The sequence below is a fragment of the Ascidiella aspersa genome, chromosome 3, assembly GCF_963924565.1.
Source record: "Ascidiella aspersa chromosome 3, kaAscAspe10.2, whole genome shotgun sequence".
NCBI lineage: Eukaryota > Metazoa > Chordata > Ascidiacea > Phlebobranchia > Ascidiidae > Ascidiella > Ascidiella aspersa.
In genome coordinates, this window is record NC_139449.1 from 2,529,532 (window position 1) to 2,552,792 (window position 23,261).

Sequence of the window (23,261 nt, forward strand, 5' to 3'; positions counted from 1 at the left end):
TTTTAAATGCTTGTACAAATTTTAAACATAGCCTCTGCTTGGATTTTTAAAGTACAAGTAGGCCTAACGTTATAACAAATTATTTGTCTTTTGTCATTATTTTTCCAGTTTTACGGTTAGCCTACGCTGCAGAACTCGTCGCCTGGGGATTCTATCATTTACTAATATAGCTCATCTCCGGGCCGCCAAACTTTTTTCATAAGGGCCGCATCACTGTAAGGTCTGGTGTAGAGGGCATGATTTATTACCGACTAAGAGCTTTTGTGTTTACGGTTCAATTTACGCTGTATCGGCTCATATGACAGAATTATTGTCTACGTCTACTTGCACCAAAGTGTGAAGTGCTTAATAGCTTACATTTTCTCTTTGTGGTCAGCAATTGGATTTGTGTACTTAAGACCGCTTGAACATTAACTCTTCTTTCCTATCGACTTGTGCTGTTTCGTCGATCTAGAGTTGAAACTGGTTGTTCGTTCATCAACTTATACAATTCTTATAAGCTGAACGTCTTGTGGCGGCTCGCGAGTTAGTTAAGCACCTTTGAAGTTGGAGTCAGGACATAAGCGGCATTTAGAACGCTCTTCTGTTTGAATAAACTCTTATAAGCTCAACAAACTAAACTCGTGCCCACACTGGCACTTAGGAAACATAAAAAAGCCTAACTCTTTAACAAAGCTGTAACGAGGTTCATAAAATTGTCATTCTATTTAATTTTTCTTTAAAATTTAGACTTGATTTAGACATTGAATTACACCCGACAACAATATTGCAACTGTATTTAATTTCATTAGGGATTAAGCGCGCGTGTTGCATCTGGTTGACGGCGGTAGTTTGGTTTTGGGTTTAGGTTTTTTTTTCGGGGGGACAGAAAAATAGTAATGGCGTTATAATAATTTACGGTATGACCATAGAATACTAATTACAAATAATTTACAAATAAGTATTCTATGGTATGATGTTGCGTCATAAAACAACAATACAAAATAAATCTATTTGAGTAATAAAAGTTGCCAAAAATATGGTTTGGGAAACCATATGCGCGTTCCTGGATTGATGACCCGTGATCTAACTATTGACAACACAACATGGAATTACAGAGGTCGCGACTTCCAAACTCATTGCACCCTATTTCTAGCAGCAAACATTTCTGAACGTCTAAGTTTGATTTCTATGTGTTTTGTTTTGATATTGTGGGTCAGTTGTAGGTCATTGGTTCTCAAACTTTTTATGCTGCGACACCTCTCCTCTGGGAAAGTTTTCTGGACTTGGGACGCACCCGAAAATAAAAGATAATGAGAAAACTTATTATTTAAGTTGTTTTATTGATATAACAACAAAATGCGGCGCTGGTCTAGAATCCTACCACAGTTCTAAAATCAACGCACAAAATTTGAGTTAGGGTGCGGGTTAGCGTTAGGGTTAGGGTTAGGGTGGGTCAAGTATTATTATATTCCTAATTTAATAACAATACTTGACCCACCTTCACCCAAACGCTAACCTGTACCCTAACCCAAATGGTGTTTCGTTGTGGTAGGATTCTAGACCAGCGCCCAAAAGGCAAGGCATATTATTAAATGTGACGTGTGGGCTTGTTTGTTTTTACAAAGTTCATTGAATTTTGGGAGAATTTTTGAAATTCCCACACGCATTTCTCTTTCTGTGTTAATTCGTGATTGATAATTGCTTTTATCACAGCCAAAGCAGAGAATCCTGCTTCACATAAATACAACGTGGCGAATGGGATAATAATTCGTAGTGCACCAAAGCTGGATAATCGGCATTCATTGAAATCCAAAAGTTGACCGATTTTCTGAATTAAACGTCAATGTAGGCTTCTTTTTCTTGTACAGTAAAAGAAGGTACTAGGTTGGACAAAAGGGTCACGAATCCATTCGTAGTTCGAAAAAATTTCGGGGAAGTATTTTGAAAATTTGGACTCGAGCTTGGACAAATGTTGCCCAAATATGCTTTGCAAATTTAAAGTCAGCGTCATACTTTTCCTTTCAAGCAAATTGGAAATTAGAGTATTGAGAGCATCCAGACAGGTTTGCTTTGTTATAAACTAACTTGAAATTACACAATGTTACTGCTGTATAAAAGGCTATTGTTGCGTAACAATGCATTAATAAACATGCAAGGAATTAAAACTTTTAAACAGTTAATTCAAATCTATTAAACAGCACTTAAAGAACAATTTTAGTCCAACTGATTTTAAAAAAAGTTATAAAACTACACTTAACCTCATTTTATAAAATAAACTCAGTATAGCCACGAAACGGTACTATTCTGCGACGCCCTTGGGAAATTGAAATGACGCACAGTATTTACGGAATGATGAATGGTCTGAATGTTTGGAACTTGACCCACCTTCACCCAAACGCTAACCCCCACCCTAACTCAAATATTGTGCGTTGGTTTAATAGTTGTTTTAACGGGGTAACTCTTAAAGTAGTGAGCGTTCCGACCATTCCGCCTATTTATTATTCCGTAAATTAGTATTACCCGAATAAGTTTTGTTAATACGTCTTCTAAAATCACGTCACATTAATTTTAACGCTAACGAAACTAGTTGTCAAGGTTGAAATTGCAAAGAAGGCATAAATATGTGATAATACATATAATAATAATACTTGGCCCACCCAAACGCTAACTCTCACCCTAACCCAAATATTGTTAGCAATATAGACCCTCGGACAAATGTGGTAGGATTCTAGACCAGCGCCGAAACAAGTTATCAAAATCGAAAGTGCAATAAATGAATATAAATGTAATAATACACGACCCAAAATAAAAAATATCGTAGCAATATCAACTCCTGGACGCCCAATATAACATGAGTTTCAAAAAAACACATACTGTCATTGATAGTTCTGCGGAAATCTATAAAGATTGCTTCGGTAAAGCTTCCAGTATGTCAAGATTGTAATTTTAGTATAAGAGAATATATAAATAAATATTTCCATCACAAAAATATAAAACTTCACATAAAAGCTGTATGTTTCATAGGTTATGTTAACAAATTTTAGTTGGATCATGTAATGTAAATATTTATTTAAAGGATGCTTATACTATTAAAACACTCTCACAGACTTTCAGTGCATGGTCCATGTTAATCATTTACAGATTAAGCAACCGTTGATGTGGCTATTAGCTTTGAAAATCTAGGCTCCAAAAATAAATGCTCGATATTAACTTTGTGACAAGTGAAGTAGGTGAGGTTGATTAAATCAACAATTTTGATGAAATCATACCCTAAAAAACTATAAAGTTATTAACTGTTGTAATGTTTTGTGCCTTTTTTTAATTGTGTTCAAAGTTGAAAAACATTAAACATAAATTTGTTGTATGCATTACTTAAAACAAACAGACTAATTAATAGCCATTTAGTGTAACTTTAAATAAAGATTTATCAAAAGGTAATTGTTTTTGGTAATTTGAGGCATATATTAAATGGTATTTTGTATCTCTGAGTTAATAGAGTATTTGAAATAAATGTGTCTTTTATTTAGATATATTCAAAATAAAACTCAACCTTGTGTTTTGCCTGTTTAAACTAGACTTAGTTAACTTGACATTTTTATGATAACTTTTCTAACTATAGATTTGCCGCTGTTTGATTCCTGGAAACTTACTAAAAGTTTTTTTTAGAACCAAGCTGAATTTCAATTTTCAAGTGACCAACATAAAATGTTTCTAAAACAATGACATTACCAATCTCTGTCAATAAACCTTTAAAAAATGGATAAATCAAAGACACAGCTTAGCACCACTGAAGGTTGTCTTAAGCGAAAGGCATCTAGAGAAGAGCAACCTTTAGCTAAAAAAAAGACTTCCAATTCCCTATCTTTACCCAGCAATTCGTCAAATCAAGTAAGGCCTTATGTTTATCTGGAATTGGCAAATCTTATAAAATATTAATCACTGTTGTTTGCCCAATAACACTTGATTGACACTTAATTGTTCGGCAAAGGTTATCTTAAAGTAAATGCTTTTGCAGCACTATCTAGCTAGATTTCAATCAAGCACTATACATGTGTCGCCACAGCGATGGGCCTTATCTAAAATTGTCACATGTGTATGCGTATGTGCAATTAGGCGCAAACATTAAATTATATTGATTCCATTTACCCTAAATCAACAGCATAATTGGGATAGAAACCCAGTTTGAACTTGAATCTAAGGATCGGATATATTCTACTTTGAATCTACCTAGTGATAGTGAGTGCTGCTTGGTTTTGTTCCACTAGCCTGACTGGCGGGTGCAATTTTAATTCCAGGCCAATCCTGACACACATGAACACTGTGAAGTCTGTATTATAAGCAATTCATTTTAATAATTGCCTATTTTTTTATGTAGGTTCAAAATGACTTCAGGGGACCGATCAATGCTGAGATGGTCAATGCTAATGCCAGAGATGTTATAAATACAACAGGTATTATGCACACAACTTTTCAAATTGGGTACACTATGCACGGATCTGTAATGTAGCTTGATAATAATTTATGAATTCATTGCTTTTTCTTTAGAGATCAAGATATATCCTGTGTCCAACCCAGTGAAGAAAGCTGTAGAGGAAATATCTGAAGGTAAATCAACTTTACCCTTAAATTGTTGACATTAAATGTTCAGAGCTGGCATCATAAAGTATTGTCATAAAATAAAAAGTCTAAACCCATTCAAAGAGAAGAAGAAGAAGACCTGTTTCCAAATAATCTCCTGGTTTAAAAAAATTATTCTATTTTAATTTTAATATTTTTGAATAATAATTTTCATTTTATATTTGAATAAAATAAACTTCATTTTATTTTTTTGAGTATTAAACTCCATTTTATTTTTTTGAATAAAAAACTTAACTAGTCCACTTCCACATACTCCCATTGCAGCATTCTTCTCAAATTTTTTATAATGGACAACTAAAATATCTAGTTGTCCAAATCCATTCAAAAGACCCCCAAAACTCAACTCTGCTTTAATAGATATGAATTGTTTAGAACTAAAAACCGCACTTCGAAGTGCAGCTAAAGTCGAAGCTGGCGAAGTATCGTTTCCGGTAAAGCTCGAGCGGGCCTTGGTTCCGGTTCCGCTTCGGATGTCCAACGCCCCCTCGAGAATCCCAGATGAAGAAGACAGTCGTGGTCATTTCAGTCGACGAAATGAAATGCCGCTGATCTTCGACCAAGAGCATCAGCATGACATCTCCGTCGACGAGTTATTTACTGAGGCTGAAAAAAGCGCCACCAAAGAGGCAAAGAGAACTTGCAAAAGCGAGGAAGCACGAAACGCTTTCCTGAAAAAAAAATGTAAAGTGGCTGGGGTTGTAGGCCAAGCCGGAATCGGCAAAACAACCTTTTTACGCTCTTTAAACTGCAAGATCCTCGCTAATGAGTTTCAGCACCCGGTCTCCTACCTGTTTTACATTCCGATTCGAAAAATGGACTTTTCAAGCAAACCGAAGAATCTTCTTCATTTTTTGCTCCGCAGCATTCTTCCCAGTTGGAAGCACTCGCCAGAAACGGACGAAGCTCTTCTAATGGCAATTGCTGAAGATCCGTACACACTGATAGCTTTTGATGGCCTGGATGAAGCGGATGTCCAGCGGTTTGGTGAAAAAGTACCCAATATTAACATGTATGAAGAATCCAGTACTTGGGCCTTTCTCGTCAACCTAATAGGCGGTGATTTACTTCCTCTTGCTTATAAAATCATCACTTCTCGACCAAGCCAGATTTACTCACTGCATTTCCCCAAACGACCGCTTTTCCTTGCTGAAATTCTTGGTTTAGATTCAGTAAATCAGATTGCTCTTGGAAAACAGATCTGCGGATGCAGGTATCTAGAGATCAAAGCCGTACTTGACAGAAATGACAACCTGAGAGCGATGTGCTACGTTCCAGTTAACTGCATTCTTTCAATTGCTTTTCTTCTTGAGGTTAAAGATGATCTAGATTTTGTCTCCTTTACTCGAGTTCTTGCATTTACTTGTGGTCGATATGCGAGGTCCGACCACCTTCATGGCAGCTCTCCAGATTTAGCCAAGCTCGCCAATTTTGCCTGGGAAAGGTACAAAATAAAGAAATACAGATTTATGTTCAGCGATCTTAAAGAAGCCGGTTTAAGCGACGAAACCATTCATGCTTTTTTGCACTTTGCAGTTGTCGATTCCACTGATCTAAGGATGACCATCTTGGATGGAGACAGGCTGAGTTACTTCTCCCATCTAGTCATACATGAGTTTTTTGCGGCAGCTTTTTTAATGCTCCTAATGTCAGATGAAGATTTTTCCCAACATGTCTCCCTCCTTTCAGAGGACCGTTACGAGGTGGTTGCCCGTTTCGCGTTCGGTTTATGCAATCCCAAAGTCCTGTCCTCCCTCCGACCGTTTTTCACCTTTAAAAGTCTCGAACGGAAACAATTGCTGACAAAAAGCTTACTATCGACTTGCAAAAAAGCTAACAGCAAGAGTTGGTCCAAAATTTTGAGCTGGATCAATGAAGCTCATGACGACGACGTGACACAGATGTTTGACGCAGCTCTTCCGGATAATATTGAGCTGAGTGGATCATTTCTACCGACAGATAGTTCCAATCTTGCTTTCTTCCTTCAAACGTCCTCTCACCGTCACAATGTCAAATTGTCCTTTTGCGAATTTCGTGGAGAAAGCTTTGAAAGATTGGCCGAACTTATAGCCGAGAATGAAATAAAGGTAATTTTCTAAAAAAATGACATATTTTACTTGTCAGTTTCATAATATGTATAAAAACAATCTTCAATCTTATTTTGTACTGGTTTTGTGTTTGTTTTTTTTTGTTGAAAACATTGTGTATTTAATGGTTAATGCTGTATTATAATTTCACACTTTCTTGTTACTAAGCTATTAAAATAAGTTATTTCTCAAATGAGTTGACTGGTCTCTTTTTAAAAGGACTGGTTTCGCTTGTTATTTGTTAAAAAAATAGTGATTTAGGACATATTTTTTTCTGAACTTGCAGATTAAGGAGTTCAACGTAAACAATACCAAGATCGGCAATGCAGCATCAGAACCGCTAGCAAGTTTTGTGCATTGCATCGAAAGTTTGGTCATTATGAACTGTGGTATAACTGACATTACGTTGCTTTGCGAAAACATTGCAGCTTTGCCACAGCCGGTGAGTATCTTTTATAAAAAATATATATTTTATTGTATATTTCGAAGGAGTTTAATTACTACAAGGGTTAAAGGGGATTTCACTGGATTATTTTTAATTTTTTAAAAGAATATTTTTTATGAGACAATTATGTGTAATTACAGTTTCTAGTAAACAAACAATTTTTTTTTTTTGCCAATTTTTTTTTTTTTTTTCAGTTTTTACAAATTATTGCTAGAATTACCAAATTCCTAATATTTGATATTTAACCAAAATCTGAACTAGCTTTACACTTCAATGAATGAACCTTACATTGAATAATGCAAACTAGTCCCCAAGATTGGCACAAGGCTATATACCTGGGTTTGGGTGGCCCAAAATTTTTTGCAATCTAGAAACTGAAAAACACTCTTTGACAAACTAGCATATTTGGCAACAGTATTAAAGCATATAAGAAATTCACAAACTATATTGGATTTACAAAAAGCAGATAAAAGCAGATAAACACTGCCACTCTGCCAGGTCAAAACATTTTTTTCTATTTCAGTTAAAGCTGGTCGACATTTCTGGGAACAAAATTATGAACGATGGTTTGAAGAACTTATCCACCTGCGTGTACAACATCTTGGAGTTGAACCTTGCCATGTGTGAAATAACTGACATCGTTCCGCTGGCCAAAAGCATTGCAAGGATTCCAAAACCGGTTCGTTACTATAAAGCAAGTTTTTTTACTTTGTGCCTCCAAAATTATCAAATGTGTCATAGAAGTTCATGTAATTTTTTTAAATTATCTCATTACAATTGCAGATATCCTATTTCAATTACAAATATCTATTGCAAATATTTGACACCTAAATTATCACTGTTTTATTAGACAAAGGATTATTTTGTGGCTTTTTCTAAATGATTTGCTGTGTAGTAATGGCAAAAGTATTTTATGCTTTAACTGCGCCTAAAGTTGACAAAACACAGCTATAGGCTCCTTCAAATTCCTCATTTTTTTTAAATTGCTTGTGGGCTTAGTTGTGTTTCTTCGTGTAACCCTTAAAATCGACTAGACTAAAATTATAAAACACTAGCATAGTGGCATTCAAAATTTGCAATTCTTTGTTTCTTTAAAATAATATTTCAATTATTTTAAAAAATAAAATAAAAAAGGAAGTACAATCATTACTCCAACATTAAAATATCTTATACAACTACGTAGTATGCAAATTGTAAAAATATTTTTTTTAACTTTTTTTTTTTTGTAATGACTCAATTAGAAAGATGTTCCAGGCCAATACAACCCATTATTCAATATATTTAAAGATGTGTGATTCAGGAATCACTGACCTAACTGAACCTAATATTTTTGCAAGAACTATACCCTAGTATCCAGTATGGCAGAATGCTGGAGACTTGTCGAAGAATCAGCCAGAAAAACAAAGAAATTTGTGCAAAAAAACAAATAAATTGTGTACTAATTTACTTGTTAATAACCTAAACATGGCTATTGGCTACGTTGCACGACCAATAAACAAATGAATTTCGACCAAAAATGCTTGTCACCAGAAGGCTGACAAATTCTCCCAGTACCAACCTAATGTATTCTTAATACTCCAGATAACGCTGCTAGTCAGTGATAACAACATTGGCAGCGAAGGTGCAAAATATTTAGCCTGTTGTGTTCACAAGCTCGAGGTACTGCGCTTATTGCACTGCGGTATAACTCAGGGTTGTTCCCTCAGCAAAAATTTACACTCGCCAGTCGGGCGAGCGGCAATCAATTAGCACTCGCCTGGACGAAATAACACTCGCCAAATTTGTTGGCACGCCGTCTGCAAATTTACGTCCTAGCGCGGTCATTTCTTGGGTTATCGTTAACCTTTTTCATGGTTTCTATATGTAAACATTAGTTTTTATAAAAGTCTAGGCGTTTATTTCCATGCATGGATGAACAAATTAATGGCCCATAAAGCAGTTTACGCTGCAAGCAATGTTTTTAGCCGAAATTTTTTAACAATCTTTACTGAAAAAAAAAATAACACTAATATATTTCAGTAGCCACCGGCCTGCCAGTTTTCAATTTTTCTAAAAATTCTCGCGCTCTCTTGTTATATGGGCCGAAAATTTATTTTCGGGACATATCTTGTTTTTGCCGCTATTCTTTTTGGTTTCCAATGGTTTCCTATGGCATGTTTCAGACCGATTTTTGTCCGAAGCTTTATAGAAAAAGTAGACATCGTAGAACCTTCAAATGTTCAGACATGGCGTAGAGTGGTATGTAGGTGCTTTGTAGAAGTGAGGGGGCTGCACCCCCAGGGGGTTTGTATGAGGCTGCACCCCCAGGGGCCTTTGCTTGGGGGGTAAAAACCTGAAATATTGCGTTTTAGCACTTTGTAGCTAACGACTGCCATCTAGCAGCAGAAAAACTTTCATACAGAATTCGTTCATATTCGCTTGCTTTGTCCAGCTTGTGAAGTGACGAAGCGACTTACCGCCTGCTGCGCTTTATTGTCCCGCGCGTGAGACTTACATTGTGCGAAGTGGCACGTCCTACACTGGGCTCGTGCGACTTGCATACTTGCATTTTAAAACGAGGCTTCTCTTTAGTAAAATTACTTAATGCTGTTAAGAAACAACTTATTTTACCGCCGCAAATTTAAATGCGAAATCTGGTGGCAACTCTAATCCAATATATCAACACCAGGCCTACACAACTTAAAATTGTGTGTTGATATGTTGGATTGGAGTAACATACTATACAGGTGCAAATATTCTCCAAATACGATTTTTCCAATATTCTCCAAATCGTATTTCATCGTATTGTCGCGGTAATACACAAAGAGGTAAGGCCGTGAATAAAGTTTCACCCACCGTACAATTAACGGAGGGAAGCATTGCGAGTAGAGATGTTCAAAGCAGAATATCGGCGACTCATTTATAATGCTTGCTTTCAATGCGGCGTTAGTTTTTTTTCGGGCGACCAATACTTCGCGATAATCTTCGCCTAATAATTAAGTGTCAATAGGGTGTATTTACCGCCACAAGTTTAAATACGAAATCTTAAGGCAGTCTACGCCTCTCTGTTAGCACCTGTCGTGGATCTTGCTCCAACCAGCATACTACCAACATCAGGCCTAAACATCTAGCAAAACTTTCGATTTAATAGTTTGCGTATTGAGAACATAATAGTGTTTTTCATATTGTTTAAAACTACAGATTTAAAGCCTGTTTTAACAGTGATTGCTCGGCCCAAGCCATGGTAAAAAATTACTGAGTAAAAGTTTGCAAAAGTATAGCAAACCATTAGCGTTAAACCATTTTTAGTCTTTAAGAGAATAATATTATTTGCTTTTCAAACACGTAAGCTGGTCAAAATTTAATAAAATGACTATACGCATTATTCAGGTAAATTCTATTTATCAAATATATGTTTCGATCATTCCCCAAATTCTACGCCATATTTGAACCCCTTTCGCATCAAAGGCATAAGTTAAGTGGGGAAGTTTTCGGCCCATATCTGTTTTTGCTTGCAGAAACAAGTTAAGGAAAATAAAAAACAAAATATATAATATAAAGTACACAATACAAAATATTAAAAAAAAAAAAAAAATAAAAATAAATAAAAAAAATAAAATAAAGTAAAAATTGAAAATAAACACTAAGCCCTGAAAATATACCCCCTGACAAAATATACAACAACCGCACCCCCGTCTAGTTCTTTTTTGGTTTCCTATGGTATGTTTCAGACCGACTTTTGTCCGAAGCTTTATAGAAAAAGTAGACATCGTAGAACCTTCAAATTTTCAGACATGGCGTAGAGTGGTATGTAGGTGCTTTGTAAAAGTTTATGAGGCTGCACCCCCAGGGGCCTTTGCTTGGGGGGTAAAAACCTGAAATATTGCGTTTTAGCACTTTCTAGCTAACGACTGCCATCTAGCAGCAGAAAAACTTTCATACAGAATTCGTTCATATTCGCTTGCTTTGTCCAGCTTGTGAAGTGACGAAGCGACTCACCGCCTGCTGCGCTTTATTGTCCCGCGCGTGAGACTTTCATTGTGCGAAGTTGCACGTCCAACTGGGCTCGTGCGACTTGCATTTTAAAACGAGGCTTCTCTTTAGTAAAATTACTTAATGCTGTTAAGAAACAACTTATTTTACCGCCGCAAATTTAAATGCGAAATCTGGTGGCAACTCTAATCCAACATATCAACACCAGGCCTACACAACTTAAAATTGTGTGTTGATATGTTGGATTGGAGTAACATACTATACAGGTGCAAATAGCAAATATTCTCCAAATACGATTTTTCCAATATTCTCCAAATCGTATTTCATCGTATTGTCGCGGTAATACACAAAGAGGTAAGGCCGTGAATAAAGTTTCACCCACCGTACAATTAACGGAGGGAAGCATTGCGAGTAGAGATGTTCAAAGCAGAATATCGGCGACTCATTTATAATGCTTGCTTTCAATGCGGCGTTAGTTTTTTTTTCGGGCGACCAATTACTTCGCGATAATCTTTGCCTAATAATTAAGTGTCAATATGGTGTATTTACCGCCGCAAGTTTAAATGCGAAATCTTAAGGCAGTCTACGCCTCTCTGTTAGCACCTGTCGTGTATCTTGCTCCAACCAGCATACTACCAACATCAGGCCTAAACATCTAGCAAAACTTTCGATTTAATAGTTTGCGTATTGAGAACATAACAGTGTTTGTCATATTGTTTAAAACGTCAGATTTAAAGCCTGTTTTAACAGTGATTGCTCGACCCAAGCCATGGTAAAAAATTACCGAGTAAAAGTTTGCAAAAGTATAGCAAACCATAGGCGTTAAACCATTTTTAGTCTTTAAGAGAATAATAGTATTTGCTTTTCAAACACGTAAGCTGGTCAAAATTTAATAAAATGACCATATGCATTATCTACGTAAATTCTATTTATCAAATATATGTTTCGATCATTCCCCAAATTCTACGCCATATTTGAACCACTTTCGCATCAAAGGCATAAGTTAAGTGGGGAAGTTTTCGGCCCATATCTATTTTTGCTTGCAGAAACAAGTTAAGAACAATAAAAAACAAAATATATAATATAAAGTACACAATACAAAATATTAAAAAAAAATAAAAAATAAAAAAAAATAAAAAAAATAAAATAAAGTAAAAATTGAAGATAAACACTAAGCCCTGAAAATATACCCCCCCCCCCCCCTGCACCTTAGTGTTTACGGAAATAACTGGCGCTAAGTAACATTTCGCTTAGTAGTAGTGCTTAACACAAGTTGTCCTACAGTTACACCAACTAATTAAATTTCTCCCCGAAGCCACTCGCTAGTCGAGCGAGTGAGTGTCAATCAGCACTCGCCGGGAACGATTTGCACTCGCATTGGCGAGCGGGCGAGTGCTTAAGCCCAACCCTGTAACTGATGGCCTTGAGACGCTAACAGAAAGCATTGCAGGTCTTGGGAAAATGGTGAACATTGCTATTCATAACTGAAACACTTTGCGACCAAACTGTTTTAGGCAAAAGCTTGGAAATATGAGAGGGTTTAAAAATACTTGTATTAAGTAAAAAAATTGAAAAGTAACTTTTCTATTTTCTTCTAAAAAAAAATTTACATAACGTTTTGTGTAAGAAATATCTTAAATTATTTTTTACTTAACTATTTACAAAATTATGGAAATGTACTCCATATTCAAGTATACATCCCCTTGTTAGATTCTCTGGAATAGGTATATGGACTTGTTTTTAATTAAACTTTTTATACTTACGGTTGTACCTCGGTCCCTGTTCAGAATATCACAATGATAAAATAGACAAAGTTTGTATCCTTGATTGGGATTACGATTAACTTTATGGCCAATTTTTAACTAAACGATATTTTTTATCATGTGTACATTATTTCTGTTTACCATTGTAACATTCACAATTTTGTTTATAACCTAATTTTAAACAATAAAGTCTGTAATAGCTAAAGAAAGTATATGGTGGCCCTCACATAACATATAATATATTTTAGCTTAGTAATAAATGTAATTAAAATTGCTTTTGAATAAAACTGCTATGTGTGCTGTTTTATTTTTACAATGTAGTTTTTTGCGTAAAACCAGAGTCAAAGTCGTTTATGCAACTTGACTTGATGTTAAGGCCTTTGATTGAATAAATTTTAGGTAAAATGGTTTATCTAAGTCAACTGTTATATGAATATTTACTTTTTTGGCTTTTTTGCGTAAATTGCTCGGCATGGAGCAAGTTCTATAACGGTATAAAAGTTAGACAGTTTAATACCTATGTTTATGCCATTGACTGGGACTTGAATTGGCTTACTAATAATTTAAAGTTCTGCAAAATGACTTGACTTGGACTAGAGTATTTTCAGAATGACTTGACTTGGACTGGAGTATTTTCAAAATGACTTGTTTACAGCACTGGTCAACATTAAAGCAAAACAGGGGGTTCTATTCTGCCTGGCAGAGAAAAAATTCAACGCAGAGATATGTGAAGTTTATTTCCTCTATTTACAGATGGGTCTTTTAAGCCTACAAAACAACCCCATCACCAATGCGAGTGTATTACCACTGGCCAACTGCATCCATAACCTGGAAGCACTGGAATTAGAAAACTGCCACATCACTGACATTTCACCGTTGATCCAAAGTATTCAGACGTTGCCTCAGCCAGTAAGTCGGTGTTTGTTTAGTCGTTTTTCACGGCTTACCTTAGGTTTTACAGCGTAGCTTTGGTGACCTTATTTATTTTCTTCCAATGATATTTTTTTAAACAAAAATCTTTAGAGTTAGACCATAATAGATTCTTTCGAATTAGGATACTGGTGATGCTTTTAACAGCGAAATATATTTATCATAATATAAGATCTAAACAAACTGATTTTCGGTTTACTAAGTTCTGTACTTTTATCATTGACGTGTAACCAGAATCATTTGTTTTTACCATTTGAATTCAGGCAGATTCTGTTATTCGAAAGAAAATTCTGAGTTAGACCATCGCATGAAAAAAATGGACTTTTATAAAGTTTGAGCCAAGTCTGCGTATTGCTCAAGCGCCAGCAGTGCAGCCCCAAGTTAAAAATTGTATTTTAGATATAAATTGCTTTTAAGGCATCGTAGATGATTGACTAAAATGCAAGTTGGTCATTGTTAGACAAATCAAAAGGGTTCCTTGTAAAGTTCAGTGTCGACCTATAGCAAATTCTAAAACAAAAAGCAGTTTCGTAAATTTGAAAAAGTCAAAATTGAAAGCTCTGAACCTATTATAATAAATCTTACCATAAAGTAAACAAGATATCAATCAGAAATTTCTACACATTACTCAAAGCGACCTAATTTAGCCAGCAATAAAACTAAAAAAAAAAACATTAAAATATTAATATTCATAAATATGAAATTATTTATGAATATTAATAGTCATATTTATGACTATTAATATTTAGTCATATTCGGCCTTAAAATTAAAATGTGCCCTAAGTGACTTACATAGGGTGATAGCTACTCTTCAAAATGAGATATGACTCGACCGCCAATTATTCAGGGATAAGTTATTAATATTCCTTCAAAAATTCATAAACGTACAAAATTTCAAATCGGGCCAAAAACCAAAAGTCCCATAACTCGAGAAATAAAGAAGGTTTTCAGTCAAAATTTTTACTCATCACTCAAAGTAAAATAACAAAAAAAAATAATAATTTTATATTTATGTTTTTTTGAGTAACATTGTATTTGCTTTGGAACATATTGGTTGAGGTTGTAGTTCGACGTAGAATTAATATCAAAGTCTAAAAAGAAGTAGGTAGCTTTTTGAACGTTTCGAATAAAACTTAATATAATGGCTGGAGGTTGTAGTAAGACGTACAATAAATATTAAAGCCCATATGTAAGATAAGTGGCAGTTTATGAACATTTCAAACAAATCTTTAAATAATGGGTGGGGGTTGTAGTAAGACGTACAATAAATATTAAAGCCCATATGTAAGATAAGTGGCAGTTTATGAACATTTCAAACAAATTTTAAATAATGGGTGGGGGTTGTAGTAAGACGTAAGAATATCAAAGCCTATAAAGAAGTAGGTTGCGTTTTGAACGTTTCGAATAAATCTTTATTTATTTTCAACATGTATCTGCTTTATTTTGTAAGTCATACTAACCACGCCTTTTGCTCAGATGACATACCTCAGTTTATCCGGCAACAAGATTGGAAACAGCGGAGCTAATCAACTTTCGACTTGCCTTCACAACATCGAGGAACTAGACCTCGACGAATGCGACATTAGCGACATTAGCGACATCTCGCGGCTGGCCGAAAGCGTGTCGCGTCTCCGCAAGCCGGTTAGTTGAGCGCGATAGCTTAAAGCCGGTAGAATTACAATTACAGCTAAATACAATTGGAAATAGTGATTCTTAAAATAGATTAATATTGGTATCCCTGTGGAGAACTTCTGAATGGGCTTTGAAGTTCATTCTATACGTCTAACCACAACCTCCAACCATTAACTTGAGATTCATTCGAAACGTCCACCAAACGTTCACCAAATGCTAACTACTTCTGTGTGGGCTTTGATATTCATTCTACGTTAACTACAACCTCTAGAGCAGGGGTTCTTAACCAGGGGTACGTGTACCCCTTGGTGGTACGAAGCCCCAAAGCAGGGGGTGCGACATGTAGTGTGAAATTGTGCGCTCTTTAGCAATAATTGTAAAGAATACGTAATTTACGGAAAGCAATAACATAAAGACATTACTAAATTGACTGATTGTTTGTGTTGTAAATATTGTTGAACTTACAAGACTGTTTTTAATCCATGCATTCATCACATAAGTTATAAATAGATTGATTTTTATTTCTATTATTACAATTTGATTTATCTTTCGTCGGCCATTGTAGACATGTGGTACGGGAAAATTTCATGAAAGCTCAAAGGGTACGAGCGCTAAAAAGGTTAAGATTTTTTTAGACCAATAAAATACCCATCGTTGTTCATCTTCAGTTAAAACGTGAAATACACAAGGTAGTAAATGAAATTATTTTTCTAGTGCGCTAAAATTATAAGATCAAAACCTCTAACCTAATAAATATTTTTCAGATGCTTTGTCTCAGTCTCAACCATAACCCGATTGGTGACCAAGGAGCTGTGGCCTTAGAAAAGTGTGTTCACAACATCAAATATCTGTTGTTGAATTGTTGTTCCATTAGCAATGTTGATGGCTTGGCCCGTGCTAGGAATGCGATGCCGAAACCGGTAGGCGTGATTTTGTTTTTGTTTTAACGCTGTTTTTCTTAACCTATTGGTCGCGACTCAAAATTGTGTGCCAGTTTGATGTAGTAGGGTCGCCGACTGCAGTAGTTTCACATGGTTAGATTAGATGAATTGGGTATTAATAAGATTTATGTAAAATTTAAGGATATTGCGAAGCAACACGAAGGCATGGCTCATATTATTTAAAATCGCACTGATTAAAGCTAATTTTTTCGTTTACTTACAAAAGGTTCAGTGCAGAGGTTGCCAAAGACAAAGAAGATTGCTGTTTTCTGCAGCTTTAGATGTTCAATTGCCGAGAAAAAAACGTTGAGAAACACTGTTTTAACGGAATTTTTTCATCAGGGGGGCATCACGCCATTTTAGAGGCCCAACAGGTTATCTTAAACTGAAGACCGTTACCGCAAACCCCTTTTCTGTGGCTCCATAAAGACCTATTAAAATACGCGTGCATAATGAAAAATAAAACATTTTTTTAAAAGAAAAGAGTTTAGTTAAAAAACACGTTTTGCCGCTTTTTAAATGTACTTAAGCTCTGTGTCAATTTTACATTTTTTGAACCAAAAACAGAAGGTTTTTTCGGTTTAACTTGTTTTACGACGGTAGTTTATGACGTCATCTCTATAAATTTCATGCTGACCGTTGCCCACGCAAACTATTATTTTTGGGGTCGGCGTTTAAAAAATGTTTAAAAACTCCCACCTTAGACTTAACTGTACGCAATTATGTTACGCGTTATGGTGTAAGGTTGAGAAATAACGCTTTAACAAAATGCTTGTATTTTTCTTAGATAACGAGACTTGTCGTCAGTAGCAACCCCTTCTCAAATATATATATATATACAAAACAAAAAATCTTTCGTGTTTAAATTTGTTTTTGAACAGAATTTGCCACCAACAAAAAAACTTACGCTAAAGTTTAAAGAAAAAATCATGCAAAACGATAAAAAACAGGCCAAGAAACCCCGCTTTAACAAAATGCTTTAATTTTTTCCTAGATGACGCGTCTTATCATCAGTGAAAATCCCAATTGGCAACGACAGTATATGAGCATTAATCCCATTGTACTAATTGAAGGAAATAATTTGCCAAGGAGATTGCGAAAAAACAACTTTCACTTTTTTCGGGTCTGTAAAATTGAAGATAAACGGTTATTAGTTTGTCACATTGTTTAGTGACGTTGTGCTAAAATATATATTTTTATTATTTTAGATCTAAATACCTCCAGGAAAATTATTTAACAATTTGTAGCAATCTGTTGTGTGCCCAATGCGAAAAGCCTGAATTTACAGTTTAGCGCCAATTTAACCAATTAAACTTAATTTTTTCGCGCTTCGCGTGTCCGACAACAAGCTTCACTATTTTCAAGTTGTCTCAGTGATATTTAATTGAAAATGCCAAATTGCTTTTCATGGGGGGGTGAAAGGCATATTAAAATTAACTTTGGGATTTTTTAAGTGTTTCAACAATTTGATTAAATTACTATGCTTAACAACATCTTTTTTGTATCAGGGACAAACACTTCCAGAAAAGAATGTATTCTGTGATTCAAAAATGCAAACACAGTGACAAAAAATCCACAAAAAAAACATAAAATCGTTATCGAGTCAGCTGATTATGAAGGTACGTAAAACTAGAGTTACAACATAGCACGAAATAATTAATGTGTTGTTTCTGCAAAATTTAAAAGTTTGATTTTTCCTTCTTTTACAGATTTTTGATATCATTTGCACAAAAAGAACAAACTACTATACTGACCTGCAGATTACCTACATAAGAACAAATAAAATCCAAGTCCTTTAATGAACCTTTTTAATCACAGTAACAGCGTCTTGCTGTGTCAAATGTTGAAATATTCCATATTAGTGAACATAACAGGTAAATCTCTAATGGTGAACTTTGACCACCGAAAGTTTTGGAACTACTAATTTAAAACAAACCTGCGGTGTCGGTTTGTTTAGCTGGAAACTCGGGATTCGATTCAATATTCAATAAAGTTTATCCTTATGCAAAAAATCATTTGCACTTCAATAGACTAAACGAGATATATTAAAGGTCAGGTCTTCAACTGGAGCCATAGCTTTTAAGAAAGCTATAATAAACTATTAAAAGTGTTGCTCTCAACAAAATTGAAATGAAACCGTAGGCTACCGTATGTGTATTTTTTAAATGCGAAAATACGCAAAGGTTTGCACTTTTTGCAGTGAATTTTGTTTCACGAAGTGTTTTCTCCCTTTCAAACATTATACCCACCATTCCACCTATGTAATCTAAAATCTACTGATATAGCGCCACTGCGTAGAACGCGGTTAGAAAAGGTTGTAAACCATGTAGGCTAGGCTACCAGCCTATATTTGTATTCTCTTATGCCGGTTGTTTTGTGTATCGAGAGAATTGACTTATAACTTATAATAGCCTACTAGAAATGTTTTATCGCAGTAATTTCCTTTTATCACAATGGAAATATTAGATTTTCAATTTTATTTACATTTTTTTGGATTGTACAAATTTGATATTTGTTACGGTCTTATTTATTGAATATATATATTGTTGCTGCCAGGCATGCTATCAATTTCCAGGCATTATTAATTTTTTCGTATTTGTTGTTTTTCGTGGGTTTTAAATAACCCTTAATATGATACCTTTAATTTCATAAAAGTCATTTTCAAAAATAGATACGGCCTATTTTAAAAACTGAACAACACTATACACCAAAAACATGACCGGTTAAATTTTAAACTAGGCCCTATATGTTGTCTGTTGTGTATTAAATGTATTTTACAACTTGTTAAATATTGTATTTTTGTTTTTGTTTGCTCTGAAACTGATCACTTTAAAATTGCAAAATTACATGCTTATCCAAACATGAACGCTAAGCTAGAAATTAGGATTTTCTAAGAACTATGTTGCCCATTGCTTCGAAACAAACCAAACGATAGATCTGACACCGTGGTAATTAGGTTTTCACTTATTTCAGAACTTTATTGTTATTAAGGCTTTCACGACCTATCTTTACTTTTACGTGGTTTGCTATGTTTTTGATATTCAACCCTCTAATACTGTAAGGCTTTTGTGTAAATAAAAGGATCTGTTAAAGCACCGGGAAACTTGTTTAAACCTGAATATTTGAAAATGCCAGTTGATAACCTCTCCATATAAACCGCTTTAATAAAAGCTGTTTGAACCTGTAGGCCTAAACTTAGATGAATTTTGTATTTTCTTATGGAAATCCTAATTTATGCATACGCATTCAGCAAGTATTCACTTTCAGTAAGATACCAAACATTGAATCTCGTCGAACTTTAAGACAATAGAATTTTTACAGCAAGAAATGTGATTTAAGTATTTAATTTCTATGTTGATGACGTAACAATGTCACTGTTTTTCTTCTAATTTCGCAAAATGTTCCTAGCAAAAAACACAGAAATTTTAAGCTTGATATTTTTAACTGTAAATTGGATATTCATTTGCTCGATATCTCTGTTGATTGGCCAGACAAAGTTAAGAACTTGAGAGCTTATTAAGGCACTGGTCTGGAATCCTACCACAGCGTTGAAACAAATATTAAATTAACGCACAATATTTTGGTTAGGGTGCTAGCTAGTTAGCCTTAGGGAGTGTGTGGGTTAAGTAATATTATATTTAGTCGCTCTTTCACTATTGTACGTAAAAATTAATAAAAAAAAAAATTTTCTTCAAATACCGCATACCACAACACATATTGTTTGGGTTAGGGTGCGGGTTAGCGTTTGGTTGAGGGTGGGTCAAGTTATTATTAATAATAAACATAATATTACTTGACCCACCCTCACCCAAACGCTAACCCGCACCCTAACCCAAACAATATGCGTTGTGGTATGCGGTATTATTATTATTTTTTTTTTGCATAACTTTTCACGTACAATAGTGAAAGAGCGCCTATATTTATTATTTAATAATAATAGTTTACCTACTCCAACTCAAACGCCAACCCAAATTATATGCGTTGTGGTAGGATTCTAGACCAGCGCCCTTACAATATATTATGGTGGTCGCTTGTTTAGTCAATTATTGAACCTTAAACCGGAACTGAAATTTAGCCGTGTATGTTTATGTCCAAGTTAATCCTGGATCCCTAACAATTTGTGAGTACGTTTCTTGTGTCTGGATTTCCTTATCTCTAATGTAAAAGCAAGATGCCATTGATTAAGAATGTTTTTGGTTTATGCTAAAATATAAACAATGAATACCTGTATTATGTTTATGTGAAATTGAAAGTCGAGTATTGGCCGTCTATGACGTCATAATCGACTTTGTTTTGTTGATTATCATACTGTTTAACAAACAGATAACTGTCTCGTTTAAAGACTAGTGCAGTCTGTTTTAAAAATGCTCAGTGATGTAAACAAGCCATTTTTAAAAGAACTAAAAGTCAAAATTATTTTTATAAAACAAATCAATTCCAAATTAAGTTGCTGTTGTAGCGAATCAGCGTCTGTATTTGTTATTTACAGTACTGTGTTTGTTGTGCGTGTGCTAAAGTCTTTCTGGCGTATTTCCTGTGCGCTGCATCCTGCTAGTTAACTGGCCAGTTTTAATCCTCAACGCATTCGCTTTGAATGCAACGTTAGTCAAAGTGTCCTTTCTACTGCACAACAGTCAACGATGCGCTCCTTACTGGCAACACGTGTTTTTACTGCGCTGAAAGCTCTTTTATTGAAAGCGAGCTATGCTAAATTATGTGAATGCACAATAAATCTATAAGCGACCTGACAGTATGCACTTTGAAATGCTATGACAGTTTGTTTAGATTCGATATTAATTGGAGTTCAGATAGCACGGTGGTCATGTCTCACCTGTTGAAATATACACCTTCTTGCCCATTAGAACTACAGTTTGTGCAAAGAAAACGGTAGTAAAGCGTTTTCCGCACTGTGTGCCATATTTACCGACTTTTTAACATAAAAAGCACATTTTAATTTTACGCTTTTCGCTGCCAAAATTATTTAGTTAAAGCAATCAGTTAAAGCAACACTCGTTCTTTGAGTGTAAATAAAATACAATGTAAATACAAAACAAATCTGTTTGAATAATAACAGTTGCCAAAAATATGGTTTGGGAAACCATATGCGCGTTCCTGGATTGATGACCCGTGATCTAACTATTGACAACACAACATGGAATTAGAGAGGTCGTGAGTTCAAAACTCATTGCACCCTTTTTCCAGCAGCACAGATTTCTGAACGTCTAGTACAGCGGTTCTCAACCAGTGGGCCATGGCTCACTGGTGGGCCATGGAAACTTTTTAGGTGGGCCACAGAACCAAGTTAAAAAGGCGTGTGACTATACCACCTAGTTTTACAGGAACTGAGAAGGAATGTAAATGAACGTAAATTTATTGTTTAGAATCAATACCTAATGCACGCTTGAATAAATAATCTGTTTTATATGCTCCGTTATTTTTTGTTCTAAATCTTTTTATAGTTTCTTCTTTCATAAAAATTGTTGGGCCACGGATTTTTTGTGCAACGAAAATGGGCCACGAAAGAAAAAAGATTGAGAATAACTGATCTAGTAAAAGTTTGATTTCTATGTATTTTGTTTTGATATTATTGGTTGTTTTCATTTTTACATTAACACGTGTTCTTTTTATTGTCCAAATAAAACATTGCGAATATGTTTTGTTAATACGTCTTCTAGAATCTCACCACATTTATTTTAACGCTAACGAAACTAGTTGTCAAAGTTGAAATTGCAAAGAAGGCATAAATATGTGATAATACATATAACAATAATACTTGGCCCACCCAAACGCTAACTCTCACCCCAACCCAAATATTGTTAGCAATATAAACCCTCGGACAAATGTGGTAGGATTCAAGACCAGCGCCGAAACAAGTTATCAAAATCGAAAGTGCAATAAATGAATAAAAATGTAATAATACTGGACCCAAAATAAAAAATACCCTAGCAATATCAACTCCTGGACGCCCAATATAACATGAGTTTCAAAAGAACACATGCTGTCATTGATAGTACTGCGGAAATCTATAAAGATTGCTTAGGTAAAGCTTCCAGTATGCCAAGATTGTAATTTTAGTATAAGAGAATATATGAATAAATATTTCCATCACAAAAATATAAAACTTCACATAAAAGCTGTATGTTTCATAGGTTATGTTAACAAATTTCAGTTGGATCATGTAATGTAAATATTTATTTAAAGGATGCTTATACTATTAAAACACTCTCACATACTTTCAGTGCATGGTCCATGTTAATCATTTACAGATTAAGCAATTGTCGATGTGGCTATTAGCTTAGAAAATCTAGGCTCCAAAAATAAATGCTCAATATTAACTTTGCGACAAGCGAAGTAGGTGAGGTGTATTAAATAAACAATTTTGATAAAATCTTGCCCAATAAAACTATATAGTTATTAACTGTTGTAATGTTTTTTTCTTTTTTAATTGTGTTTAAAGTTGAAAAACATTAAACATAAATATGTTGTATGCATTACTTAATCCAAACAGACTAATAACCATTTAGTGTAACTTTAAATAAAGATTTATCAAAAGGTAATTGTTTTTGGTAATTTGAGGCATATATTAAATGGTATTTTGTATCTCTAAGTTAATAGAGTATTTGAAATAAATGTGTCTTTTATTTAGATATATTCAAAATAAAACTTAACCTTGTGTTTTGCCTGTTTAAACTAGACTTAGTTAACTTGAGATTTTTATGATAACTTTTCTAACTATGGATTTGCCGCTGTTTGATTCCTGGAAACTTACTAAAAGGTCTTTTAAAACCAAGCTAAATTTCAAGTTTCAAGGGACCAACATGAAATGTTTCTAAAACAACGACATTACCAATCTCTGTCAATATACCTTTAAAAA

At 34.7% G+C, this 23,261-nt stretch overlaps 1 protein-coding gene across 1 annotated transcript; it reads left to right on the forward strand.

Annotated features, from left to right (window-relative positions):
* The first annotated feature begins 2,176 nt into the window (after positions 1-2,176).
* Positions 2,177-15,464, forward strand: LOC146158083 (NACHT, LRR and PYD domains-containing protein 5-like). The gene is made up of 7 exons (XM_083383760.1): positions 2,177-3,870; positions 4,358-4,587; positions 4,993-6,704; positions 6,991-7,146; positions 7,673-7,828; positions 13,638-13,793; positions 15,291-15,464. Exons 3-7 carry the CDS (start codon positions 5,091-5,093, stop codon positions 15,462-15,464), a joined length of 2,256 nt encoding a protein of 751 aa, XP_083239886.1. The 5' UTR covers positions 2,177-3,870; positions 4,358-4,587; positions 4,993-5,090.
* Positions 15,465-23,261: the final 7,797 nt, after the last annotated feature.